This window comes from Cetorhinus maximus, chromosome 11 (genome assembly GCF_964194155.1).
Source record: "Cetorhinus maximus chromosome 11, sCetMax3.hap1.1, whole genome shotgun sequence".
Classification (NCBI taxonomy): domain Eukaryota; kingdom Metazoa; phylum Chordata; class Chondrichthyes; order Lamniformes; family Cetorhinidae; genus Cetorhinus; species Cetorhinus maximus.
The window spans coordinates 68207649-68220374 of NC_135889.1; the positions used below are offsets into that span (position 1 = coordinate 68207649).

At 42.8% G+C, this 12726-nt stretch overlaps 1 protein-coding gene across 1 annotated transcript in view; it reads left to right on the forward strand.

Moving 5' to 3' along the window:
* LOC144686672 (myosin light chain kinase, smooth muscle-like) overlaps window positions 1-12726 on the forward strand; it is a 433503-nt gene that overhangs the window by 306561 nt on the left and 114216 nt on the right. Inside the window, exons 14-18 of the mRNA XM_078552188.1 lie at window positions 112-358; window positions 7043-7123; window positions 7472-8259; window positions 8707-8823; window positions 9502-9591. Of these exons, the coding sequence (XP_078408314.1) occupies window positions 112-358; window positions 7043-7123; window positions 7472-8259; window positions 8707-8823; window positions 9502-9591 (1323 nt within the window). The remainder of the gene's footprint in view (window positions 1-111; window positions 359-7042; window positions 7124-7471; window positions 8260-8706; window positions 8824-9501; window positions 9592-12726) is intronic.

Genomic DNA, 12726 nt, shown 5'->3' on the forward strand with positions numbered 1-12726 from the left:
CCTACTTGGAAGTGTGATATGCTTGAACTGGAATAAATTGTATGTTTCACACTGCCCAACATGGTTTTATATTAGACAAAAATCATACAGAAGTCTCTTCTGATTCTGTAGAGCCTCAGGATGGGATACAGCCCTGGTTTATCAGCAAGCCAAAAGCTGTGACTTCGACTTCAGGGGAACATGCCTTCATTTCATGTGCCATCGCTGGAGATCCATTCCCAACTGTGCAGTGGATGAAAGATGGGCAAGTGGTTATAATTGATGAAGGCTGCAAAGTCCTCCAAAATGAGGATGTGTTTACACTATTCATCAAGAACGTCCAGCTTCATCATGCTGGTCAATACGAAATACGGCTCAAGTATGTTTAAATGCATTCTCCCTAAATCTTTATGCTGTAGTCCATATAAGCTGTGCAATAATCTAAACGTGTTTTCATATTCACTGTTTATGGGTTGCCCATAAATGTGTATAAAGAAAGCATTTATGATTTTACTGTTAGTTGTGGATAGTGGAAAAGTCTGCTCGATATAATTTATTTTATTGTAGATGTATATATATTCAAGTTTTATTTCTAATTTTAAATGTAATTTTTTTATAAATTGCAGTTTGACCATTTTATTAATTTGGTCTGACTCCATTATATGGCCTCATAGAACGTGGCCTTTAGCAAAATGTGTCTGAATCTTGAACAATTTGTGCTGTTACAATGGTTTGGAGTTTCCATTCAATTACATTGCTTTTCTCGGCACCATTCCCCCAATGTTGGGATAGTCGCTACAAAAGATTGTAGAATTTTAAGTGCAAATTACGTTCAACACAACTTGAGTGTCCACAATGTTTTGTGCTAGTCCTAAAAATATTACATAGGCACCACTCAGAAAATTGAGCATGACAGAAACTAGAAAATAGTCTTGTACACTTGTTTAAAATTATTTTCAGTCATTTAAAATTGAGTTACTTATAAATGGTGGATTGACACAGTGGGCTGGATTTTACGTGCCCCCCCCCTTGCTGGCTGTGTTTTCAGTGGTTGTGGGGAGGGGGGGGTGCGGAAGGGCATGTAAAATACAAGTGGTGGCAAGCCCACCACCTTCCCACCCCTGAGCTGTCCCTCATAACATGGTAGGTAGGCAGGCACCAAAATTGGCAGCCGCCCGCTATATTTAATACAATATACTGCCCATGCCATAATACTGTAAGTGTGGGCAGGCAGATGGGAGTGGGCAGGCCATTTAAAAAAAAATCTTTTTGTAAAGGCGGGAAGGATAGGGGGGCACATCATTCAGGGAGTGCCCTTTGTGCATCAGGGGCACCCTCCCAAGATGTTACCCTCCCCCTTTCTTCCTCTCCACCTGACCTCCAAAACGCACAGTCCCACCACCCCCCTCACCCCACCCCACTTCCTGAGCTGCCCAATCCTGCCCCACATCAGATTGGCCGTCAGCTCTCGAGGGCGTGACTTCCTCCCACTGAGGTGCGGAAGTTCCACTCTCGGCCTGTTCAGCCCATCGGCTGCATGTTATTGGCTTTGGGGTGGGCTCCTTATCGGTGTGTCAGCTGCTGGCCTACCATTGCAACAGCAGGAGCGAGAAGTCTGCCCCGCCCCCCACCCCCAAAATCCAGCCCAATGACTTAAAATGTTTCTTTTGTGTCAGAAGCCCATTTTCAGTTGTATTTATCAAACCTTACCAATTTACTGCTCTTAAATATATCAAGGAATATTTTTTAAAGCAAATGATTTTCTTAGATTATGTTTTAAAATGCCGTTCAATTACACTGGTGTATGGTAGATTTTTGCTTTCAGTGAGATGTTACTAAGTTTGGGCTGAACCTCAGGGAGAAAACACTTTTCAAACAATTGTAAATTTAGGTACAATTGCACTCAAAGTGGAAATACCACCCCAACATGTGCATTACTGCACTTCAGTTTCTCCTGGCTCATTAAACTGTCAACTTGTCTAAGTGAGCCGATTGAGGTTTCTATGCAATTCCAGACCAGTTTGTATTTCTTGCTTTTTAAATTGGTCTGCTGCTTTTCAAGGATACCAAGGGTTCTTTCACATTTTGGCGGGATAGATTTCTGGGTACTAATGACATCAAGGGATATGGGAATAGTGGGAGAAAATAACGTGGAGGTGGCTGATCAGCCATGGTCTGTTTGAATGGCAGAGCAGGCTCGATGGGCCAAATTGCCCACTTCTGCTCCTATGGGCAGCATTTTCCTTTCGGCGAGCAGGGGGTGGGGCCCACTCGCCGATGCATAAAATGACACGCGGTGACGTCAGGCGGGCATCACAACATCACCACACGTCATTTAGATTTTCAGTTCGGCGGGCGCGCAGCCGACTCAGCTGTGTGCCCACCGAACTGTCAAAGGCCTATTAAAGCCTGTTAAGGTTGGCGGGCAGGTGAAGAGCCCAGGCAGCCGTTGCATTTTTCATGGAACCTCATCCACGGGCGGGATGAGGTTTCATGAAGTGTTTTGAAAATCAGTAAAATTTTTTCCAAAATTTCATTAACACGTCCCAACTCATGTGACACTGTCGTCACATGAGGGGACATGTTTCAAAAGTTCAAAAATCCTTTATTTAAAAGTTTAACACTCAAACAAATCTCTGTGCCTCAGGTTTCATGCACGAAAGAGCGCAGGGAACCACTCAGGGAATCCCTCCCCGCCCGCACCGGGTGTGCGTCATGATGGGCTGGCCTTAATTGGCCCACCCACGTAAAATGGCGTGGACCTGATTGGGGGCGCCAATCGGGTTCGCGCACAGCCCCGCACAAACCCCCAGTGGGGGTGGAATTTCTGGCCTATGTTCCAGCTCGACAGCCTCGGGCAGGCCGCCTGCTTGTCCACCTCTCATATCAAAGGGACGGGCCAGCAAGAGTTCCCGTGCTTCCCAAGGAAATTCCTTCACAAAACTCCCACCAAATGAGACCTGCTGTAATTCAGACAGCCCAAAGGCCCCAACCCCTCACTTTAGAAAGGTAATCAGTTCCCAGAGGGAATCACCTACCTTCTCTACTTTGAATGATTCCAATGCAGCTGATGAGTTGTTGACTCATTTGAGCCTCCAGAGGACTATATTCTGCTTTATACAGGTGGGTTGGTATCCTTTCAGGAACCAGTGGCCTACTTTGGCCATGCAAATGATGACATCCTAAGAATTTGGGGCAGGATATCTGGGCTTGGGTGAGGGCAGCAAGGGCTCTGCTGCATTTACACTGGCAGAATGAGACCTCAGGCATTTCCAAACCTTCATTTGTTTGGCTGCACAGTGTGTATGCTGTAGCTTCTTATCTGCACAGACATACACATCTGTATGTGTGTATTTGTGAATGTGCATTAGAAAAGCAGACATGATTGTCTTCAATCTTGTTGAGCTGTTATTTGTACAGTGATAGCATTAAAAACTATTTCTGCTCCCATAGTGACTTAGTGAGGTAATGCACTGCATCTTGTGGTCCCAGATTGGTTCCTAATCAATGCTGATAAAGCTATCTTAAATTGGTTTCGCAGTGAGGGGCAAGACAGTGACGTTAGCAGATTTACCTTGATTCTCTGGGGGAGGCAGCAGTGCAATTCATTACAATCATTGAAGGATGCCATGCAGACCATGTGGTGCTGCCAGCCCCTGGGGAAGCAAGGTAAGTCTGTGCCAGTGCAGGGCAAACACATTTCTCCCTCAATGAGTCTCAGCATTTCTGGGATATAATATTTCCTGTTCCTAATTTCTAATTAAAGTGCATTGTTTGCTGGAAGTCTGTGCATATGTAGGTGGAGCTGGACCAGGAAGAGAATTGGGCTTGAGTGTTCTGTACTCTATTGACAAATAACCAGCAGACACTTGTGGAAAGCTATAATTTTGAAGACTTTCAAGAGCATAATTCAGCACCTTTAGGAAAATCAGTCTAAGGGTTGAAAATTGATTTGGGATAACCATTTTCAACCAGAAAGAAATGGTTAACAATACTGGTAATTAAACAAGCCTTATGAATGCATCTGTTACATCTGTCTTCTTAAGGAAGAACACAATGGTGCTACAAACGGTAACAACTTAGATATTTTGAAGGAGAAATTCAACTCAAAGCCATCTGTTTTGCCCTTAAATCCTTGTGACCAAGAATTTTGGATCTGGTCATCCCATTGGCATATCAAGACCTGCCTAAAACATGCATATGGCTGCTTTATTCAGGAAATCAGGGTTCTATTGCTCATTGTAATTGGGTTCAAATGGGGGAAAACTGCATCTGGGCAGCCATTTAGCACACGCAGCTTGTCACTTGCATGCAAATGAGTCCCGATGCTGAACCTGCTATAAACCACTTAGGGTGGCAATCAGGGCATAAATCAAAATTCTTCCCCTTCATTTTGTTTTTTTTTTGCTGACTTTTCTCTGATCCTGAAAGGTAGGATACAATTCAAAGGGTGGCTAATTATTCTCAAAAGGCTATTCTTCACATGTGAAGCTGGACCATAAGTGATAGTAGACTCTTTTCTCTTGCCTCAATCTGTCAATACCTCTCTCTCCTCATTTAAGATACTCCTTCATATCTGACTGTTCGGCCAAACCTTTGCTACCCAGTCCTAATATCTCCCTTTGAGCTCAATGTCAAATTTTGTTTGGTGACACTCCTGTGAAAGACTTCGGGATATTTTGCTACATTAAAGGTGCTATAAGAATGCCAGTTGTTGTTGCCTTAACTCAACATTCAGAAAATTGGGCCTTCCATCAGGGAGAAGGGGACAATAACTGATTAGTTACCTCGTCAACCAATATTGCTGGGACTAATTGTAGTTTCTCTATTGCCACCCCAGATCTGCAAAGATCAAAAATCAAGGGTGGAACCTTCTGGTTTGCACAACTCAGTTACATATGACTTTGCCAACTGAGACTGTTAACTTAAATATAAGTGTGTGACAGTTGAATACTGGCAGATCATGTTAGAATAATATACCGAATTTACAGTTCCAGTTTAAGGATTGTGGAGCTGTGAAGCTGAGTTTCAAAAAAATAAACATATGGCAGAGTTTAAAGCCTGAGCAATTTTATTCACACCCTGATGTTCATCAAGGCATTAACTCCTTGCTGGTCTATGCTTCATGGGTGTCAATCACCCTTTTGTATGTAAGCCAAGTGGTTGGTCATTAAGGATTAAAAGTTGCAAGTAACAAATGCCCTTACTGACTTTAGGAATCAATCAACTCTGCCTTATGGATCTCCCCCAATGCTTCAGTGAGTAGCCAAGCATCATAATCAAGGAGAGTTCCAGGTGGGCCACCAGGCTGTTCAACCATAGGAGCATCACCACCATGCATGACATTATCCTCAAGCAACCGGGCGACTGACTAACATTTGGATGTAGGGGTTCTCTCTAAACCCAGCTATTTTTCCATATATTGCCATTAGAACAAGACTTATATTTATTACCCAAGCTGAGATAAGGTAAATCAGAACAAACTGAAGATTATACCTGGGACCCTCTGTCAATCATATCAAGTGGAGTGAAGTGTACACAGGTGGAGAGTATTGATTGGATGGTTGCTCACTTGCTGCATTTGGACATGAAGCAGTCCATGTCCAAATGCAGCAAGGCCTGAATAATATCCAGGCTTGGGCTGACAAGTAGTGTTAACCTCCGTGGCATACAATGACCATTTCCAACAAGAGAGAATCTAGCCATCACCCCTTGATATTCAATGGCATTACCATCATTGAATCCTCCACTATCAACATCCTGGGGGTTACCATTGATCAGAAACTGAGCTGGACTAGCCATATAAATACTCTGGCTGCAAGAGCAGATCAGAGGCTAAGAATCCTGCGGCGAGTAACTCACCTCCTGACTCCCCAAAACCTGTCCACCATTTACAAGGCACAAGTCAGAAGTGTGATGGAATACTCTCCACTTGGCTGGATGAGCACAGCTCCAACAACACTCAAGAAGCTTGACACCATCCAGGACAAAGCAGCCCGCTTGATTGGCACCCCTTTCGCAAACATTCACTCCCTCCACCACCGACACACAGTGGCAGCAGCATGTACCATCTACAAGATGCACTGCAGAAACTCACCAAGGCTCCTTAGGCAGCACCTCCCAAACCCACGACCACTACCATCTAGAAGGACAAGGGCAGCAGATAGATGGGAACACCGCCACCTAGAAGTTGCCCTCCAAGTCATTAACCATCCTGACTTGGAATTATGTTGCCATTCCTTCACTGTCGCTGGGTCAAAATCCTGGAACTCCCTCCCTAACAGCACTAAGGGTGTACCTACACTACATGGACTGCAGCGGTTCAAGAAGGCAGCTCACCACCACCTTTTCAAGGGCAATTAGGGATGGGCAATAAATGCTGGCCTGGCCAGCAATACCCACATCCCATAAGTGAATTTAAAAAAATAAAGAGACACTTACTGACATAAGAGTTGAGTGGAGTCAGGAGATATCTACCTGTAATGTTTTATGCTGTGAATAAATCTGTTCAAATAAAGACTGGCTTTGGACTCTTCCTTCATCAATTGGCTATCAGAAATGTAACACCCTCTTTGATTATGCTAATTGGTGAGGCTTTGGTGGAAAGAAGGCAGAGTCGATCAATTCCTGAAGTTCATTAAGGGCCTTTGCTTTGTTACTTGTGACTGTTAATCCTTAAATCATTTGGGCAGCGCATTAATAGCTATAAGGAGTTTATTTATTTTGCAAAGGAAGAGTTAGCAACCTGATTATATCTCGTCCTGCAAATCTGATTCAGCTAATTGTAGGAGGCTTGTTTTGCTTTGATAAGCAGTTGAATAGTCATATGCAAACTGCTTTGCACGGATGCTGCTCACATTGTGATGGACAGATAGCAAGTTTATTTAACCAATACGCCTAAACAGTATGATGCACAGTTCAAAAAATTGCAAACACTTGCTACATTTCAGATGCATATACAAATATAGTTACTCATATCACTTTATTTTTAGAAACTATTTTTCCATATATTATTTAGCTTAATCCTCTCACCCCCATTCTCTTTTTCTTTCACAAATGTCAGAAATCAAGTTGGCAAGTGCAGTTGCCACGTGTCTCTAGTGGTCAAAGAATGCTCCCTTTCCAGAGATGAAGCCAAGGAAGAGTAAGTATAATTCCCACATTACTTGGGAGAGTTCTATTTTTGCACTGACTGTACTAAGGTCAGCCAGTTCCATTCTGGAAAAGATTCAAAATTAATCCCCAGAAGTGACCAAACAAATTGTTTACATCACACAGCTGTGCCATAGTATATGGTCCAAGTCGAGTCTGTCTCACTTTTTTTCATGCCCTTACATGGTCACTGAAGTCATCAGTGATGCAGTACAGTAATAGATTGTGTTCTTGCAATAAGCCTTTCCCTTTTATAAACATTCTTGTATCAAGCCTGGGGCTGTTCTGTAGCTTTCAAACTAACCTCTTGTTAATTCTTTCCTTTTGCTGCTGGTAACAGTAAGGAGCAGTGGAATACCCTTGAAGAGGAAAAGGGTAATGGTGATGGCATAGAGAATTTTGGTAAGCCTGATAGTGCCAAGAAGAGCACAGCAGAAACAAAAGCAAGCACAGATAAGGAGAAAGCATTCCGTGGAGTGCTTAGAAGAAAAGTTGAAACGAAAGAGCAATCAGCAGAGCAACTCAAACAGCAAGAGGCTGAACAGAAAGACTTCCGCTGCGTGCTAGGGAAAAAAGTGATCACGAAAAGCTTTTCTGAGGAAGAACTGAAGGAACGTTCAGCAGAACAGATGAACTTCCGAGACTCTCTTTCCAGACATGTTAAAACAACTAATTCATTTGAAGAAGAGAAAAAGATTTCAAGTCCCCAACAGGTAGATTTCAGGGCAGTACTTGGTAAAAAGAACATTTCCAAAATATCACAAGAAATCAAACCAAAGCAAGCACCGTCGGACTTCAGGAGTGCTCTAGGCTCAAAGAAACAATCCCCTACTGAAAAAGAGGCAAATAATGTTGCTGAAAGCAATCAGTCTGTTAAAGTGGACTTAAATGCTGATGGTGATTGTAAAAATGGATGTTCATGTGTCGATGGTGGAGTAATTGATCAGAAATCTGAAAGCAGAGGAAGTACACCTGTCTTTAAGGAAACATTAAAAGATGTTCAGGTAGCAGATGGTGAACGTTTATTGTTGCAATGTCAGGTTGTTGCTGAACCAGCTCCAATCGCAACTTGGACTATAAATGGAAAGGCCATCAAGTCATCCAAGTTCATTAATATATCTCAAGAAGGTAACTGACTTCCAAGGATAGATGGAGATTTAAGTTAAATCCTAAATCTTAATAAACATTCAAACAGTACACTGCACTTATATTGAAAAATTGTTTAATAGAATTTATTCATAAAATAACATTTCATTTAACTATTGCACTAAGAAAACTTTCATCACTATTTAATCTTTTAAAGCCCACAGGACTGTGTCATTAATCATTATTGCTCGCTAATGATTTTTGGTGTAACTGCACATCAGTATTGCAATATTCCTTAAAACAAGTTTTATGTTGTAATACATGATCTTGTATATTAAAGATTTGTGGAAAGTTTAGAACATATTTTTGTGAATCTGGAGTTAATGAGTATTTGTCCTTAAAATCTGTTTATGAAGAGTTAACTATATTTGAAGCAACGTTTAAAATCCATATGGATTGTGGACTCTCACAAGCTTTTATTTATATCAGGATCACTTTGTACACTTACAATTGAAGAGGTCCTGCCTGAAGATGAAGGCCAGTACAAATGCATAGCTGAGAATTCTGCAGGGAAAATGGAATGTACTTGCTCGGTTACTGTGGCTGGTAAGAGCATTCAACAGCATGAGAACTCACGATGGAAAACATTCCTCTGCGTGCAACTTTGTTTGTCTTTTCTTCCTGTTATTAAACTTCAAAACTCAAAACAAAATTCTTTCCACCAGTCTGTAGCAGAAACAAATTACCTATGCAAGATTAAACCAGAGTTTCCCTCAGAACAAACAAATGTTTAACAACCCAAAATGAATATGATCCTGGATAGTTAAAATCAAGGAGCCTGAAAACTCTTGGGGCCCAATTTTAATTCTGTGCAAGTGGGTAGGTTTTGAATTAGTTAAAATCTCACCCTTGGAGTACTAAATGAACATGTATCTATGTTGGTCAAGGTCTTTTTGTCAGAATAATTATTTACTATAATGCTGAAAATTGTATAAGATTGTAGAATCACTATTGATATAATATTGAAAATTGTATAAGATTGTAGATTGTGGAACTGTCCGGATCTAAATAATTTCCTAAATCTCAGTATTCACCAAAGAACCAAATAAAAATAAAACCATGAATGGTTAAATAGCATTGAATTGATTTTATACGGAAAGGTTTGTTTGGTATCTTCAAAATAAAATGCTTTTGGACTACTCCTATATAATTCTGTTATCTTCATCAGAAGATAAACATCACTTGTCAGTCAACCCAAGTTATTTTAAAATCACTGTTTTTCAGATGCAGCTTCACCAAACGCTCCCAAAACTACTGAGAAAACATCAAAGAAGGCAAAGTCCACTCCTAGTCCCACTTCAGAAACAGACTGTGGTAAGCCAAGATCATTTATCGAACCTGTTTCCAAATAAGGAATGGATTGGGCTTTCAGTTATTTTCCCATTAGTTTGAGGCTATTCACTGAAGAAGTTGTCATCTGCAATGTTGATATACTATGTTGTTTTAACCTTTGGCACAGGATATGTGAATTTCTCCTTTATGAAAGAAAATATGTTATGAATGTTAAATATCAAAAACTAATGTAAAAGAGTTTGAAGTTAACTGTTGCAAATACCATATTTTCTTCTTAATTGTGAATTAAGATTTCTTCATTTTAAGCAAGTGATAAATGCGGCAGAGAAAACTTAGTTTCTTTTAAACGCTTTTAACTAGGACTTTTTTTTATCAGAAATGATAATTGATCCTAAACAGAAGCTTTAAAAAGAAAGAGAATAATAGTATAATTTGCCTCTCATTGGTAATAAAAGTAGCAGTACTTTTGGAAATTAAACAAAATTGATATCACAGGGCAGAATCACCCCAGATTTGCACGAAGTGCGGTAACAGGTGGGAGAAAGGGTGTTTTACCATCGACCACAATGGCGGGTTTTCGCATTGTACCATTCCATTCCCGCCGCATCCCACCTCATTGATAATGCATTCCTGGGAAATATGCCGGATTACTGCCAGGGCGGCCACTGATTCACCCAACCCGGCATCACCTCAGCCCTTCAGTAATCCGGGTGCCATATTTAAAGGTTGCACAGCGCTAGCTCTCTCTAAGGGTTCGAAAGCTACTGCAAAGTCATGGCTGCCAAAGGGAGGAAACATGCTGCCCCCAAATTTAGTGACACCTCCCTCGGGCACCTACTGGGTGCATTGGAGGCCCACTGTGATGTCCTCTACCCCCAATCTGGGTGAAGACCAGCAAGCAAGGTCACCAATGCACCATGGGAGGCTGTGGCAGTGGTGGTCAGTGCCAATGCCCTGAAAAAGAGGACAGCCATCCAGTGCTAAAGAGGGATGAATGATCTCCTCCGTTCCGCCAGGGTAAGTTACTGTTCTCATCACTCGCAACTCTCACACTTACAAACCCATCACACATCCACAGGGATCTCACCAACTGCCAGTTCCAGGGACATCACCATTCACTCCCTCACACACACCTTCATTGCCCTGCAGATTGTGTTATCATCCCATCCATGGCACCATTCATCACCCACACATGCCAGGCATCCTTCTCATCTGGCTTGGCAGGCATCCTGCTTACATTCTCTCCATCTGTCTTCATGCAGCACAAGCTGGCACACAACAAAAGGGAGAGGTCACAGACTGGTGGAGGAGTACCCAACATCAAGGTCCTCACAGATTTTAAAAATAGAGTCATCCAGCTGGCTGGCAATGATCTGGACCGCTCCTGTGCTGACAGAGATCTAAGTGCCACTTGAGTGTTTGTTGCCACGGAGATCTAACCGCCATGTGAGTGCATTCGATGTAACCCTGCACCTGTGAAAAACCTGAGATCTGTGCAAGTCCCAGCGCTCTCACTTCCTGACTTTCTTGATCCTGGGCGAAATGCACAAAGTTCTGTGCCTTCACAAAGATAGCGTCCGTGACCTCCTGGATACACTTGTGCATGGAGGCTTGTGAGATCCCTCACAGGTCACCTGTGGAGCCCTGGAAGGAGCCAATGGCATAAAAGTTGAGCACCGCGGTCACTTTCACATCCCCGTGGTGCCAAATCCTGCAGCGGGTGGCATATGTGACCAACCAGTTCCCTAGACATGCGCAGTCTTCAGCAACACTAGTTCTCAGCCATATGCAGGAATGATAGGTGCCATCTATAGACTGTGGGTCTAGCAAGGCGCCTACATGCAAGGGCTCATTGTGAATCTTCAGCTGTGTGCGCACCAGTCCCTACCGCCCCTTCTTCTGAGCGAGATGCTCCTCCTTTGCCTCCACCACACTCTTTTTCATCTTCTCCGGTCTCTGTAAGCCATGAGGCATGCCGTTAAATCACCAGGCTTCATGATTCTGATGTTCTCCTCCTGCATGATCAAAGAGAGAGGTGCGTGGGTTAGCACAGATGTACTAAGAACCTCTCCTGTTTAATTCTGAAGGCCCCTTCTCACATGCAGGAGAATGCTGGCCACCTCTTGGATGGCCAGTGTGTAGTGCACATCATGTCTGTCCGAAATGCCACCCACCTCCGCCCCACCCCACTTGACCGATTGACAGCAGCTTCGACCATTGGTCTGCATGCTGTGCTCTCAGCTCAGGTGCAGGCATTCTCGTAAGCCGCATTACAAGGCTGCACTGTTAGCTTGAACCATAATGGATACTGATCCAAACCTTAATAAAGGCATTGCAAGGAGCTGTAAGCGCCTCCACCAGTGACTGCGCCATGGCCACCTTTCGCAAGGGGATTGTACTACTTTCCCTGTCGGCCAATTGCTCTACTGACCCTTAAAACACACATTAATTTGCAGCCTGCGTCTGAGGGGTGCAAAGTTCTGGAGCATTTGGTGGCACTTTCATGCTTTTGCGTTGCTTGAGTGGGCAGGAAAGCTTCAGAGGCCCGACTCCAAGCAGGTCAATGAATGGTCCCGGCTGCGGAAGAATGCTCACTTTTGACAAGCTTTTCCAATTGTTTGGCCGGTTGCTTCCCTCACCACTCCCAGCCCCCCATGGGCTTTAACTTTGCAAACAAGTTTATTAGCTGGCACTTTATCAGATACTTTTTGAAACCCTATACACACAACATCAACTATACCATCCTCATCAACCTCCCCCTCCGTTACTTCAGCAAAGAACTCAATCAACTTAGGCAAAAATGACCTACCTTTAATAAATCTATACTAGCTTTCAATTATTAGCCCATACTTTTCCAGATGCCAATTAATTTTGTCATAGATTATTGTCTTTAAAAGTTTATCCGCTACCAATGTTAGGTTGATTGGGCTGGAATTGCCAGGTTTTTGTTTTTGAATAATATGTAACATTTCCAATCCAGCCCTTTGGAGCCACCCGCATATCTAAGGAGGATTGGAAAATTGTGGCCATATCCTCAGCAACTTCTACCCTTACTTCCCTCAATAATCTAGGATGCGTTCCATCTGGTGACTTTCCTGTTTTGCAGCCTGTCTCCAATTAAAACTCCCCATGTGCACTGCTTCTTACTGGATACAG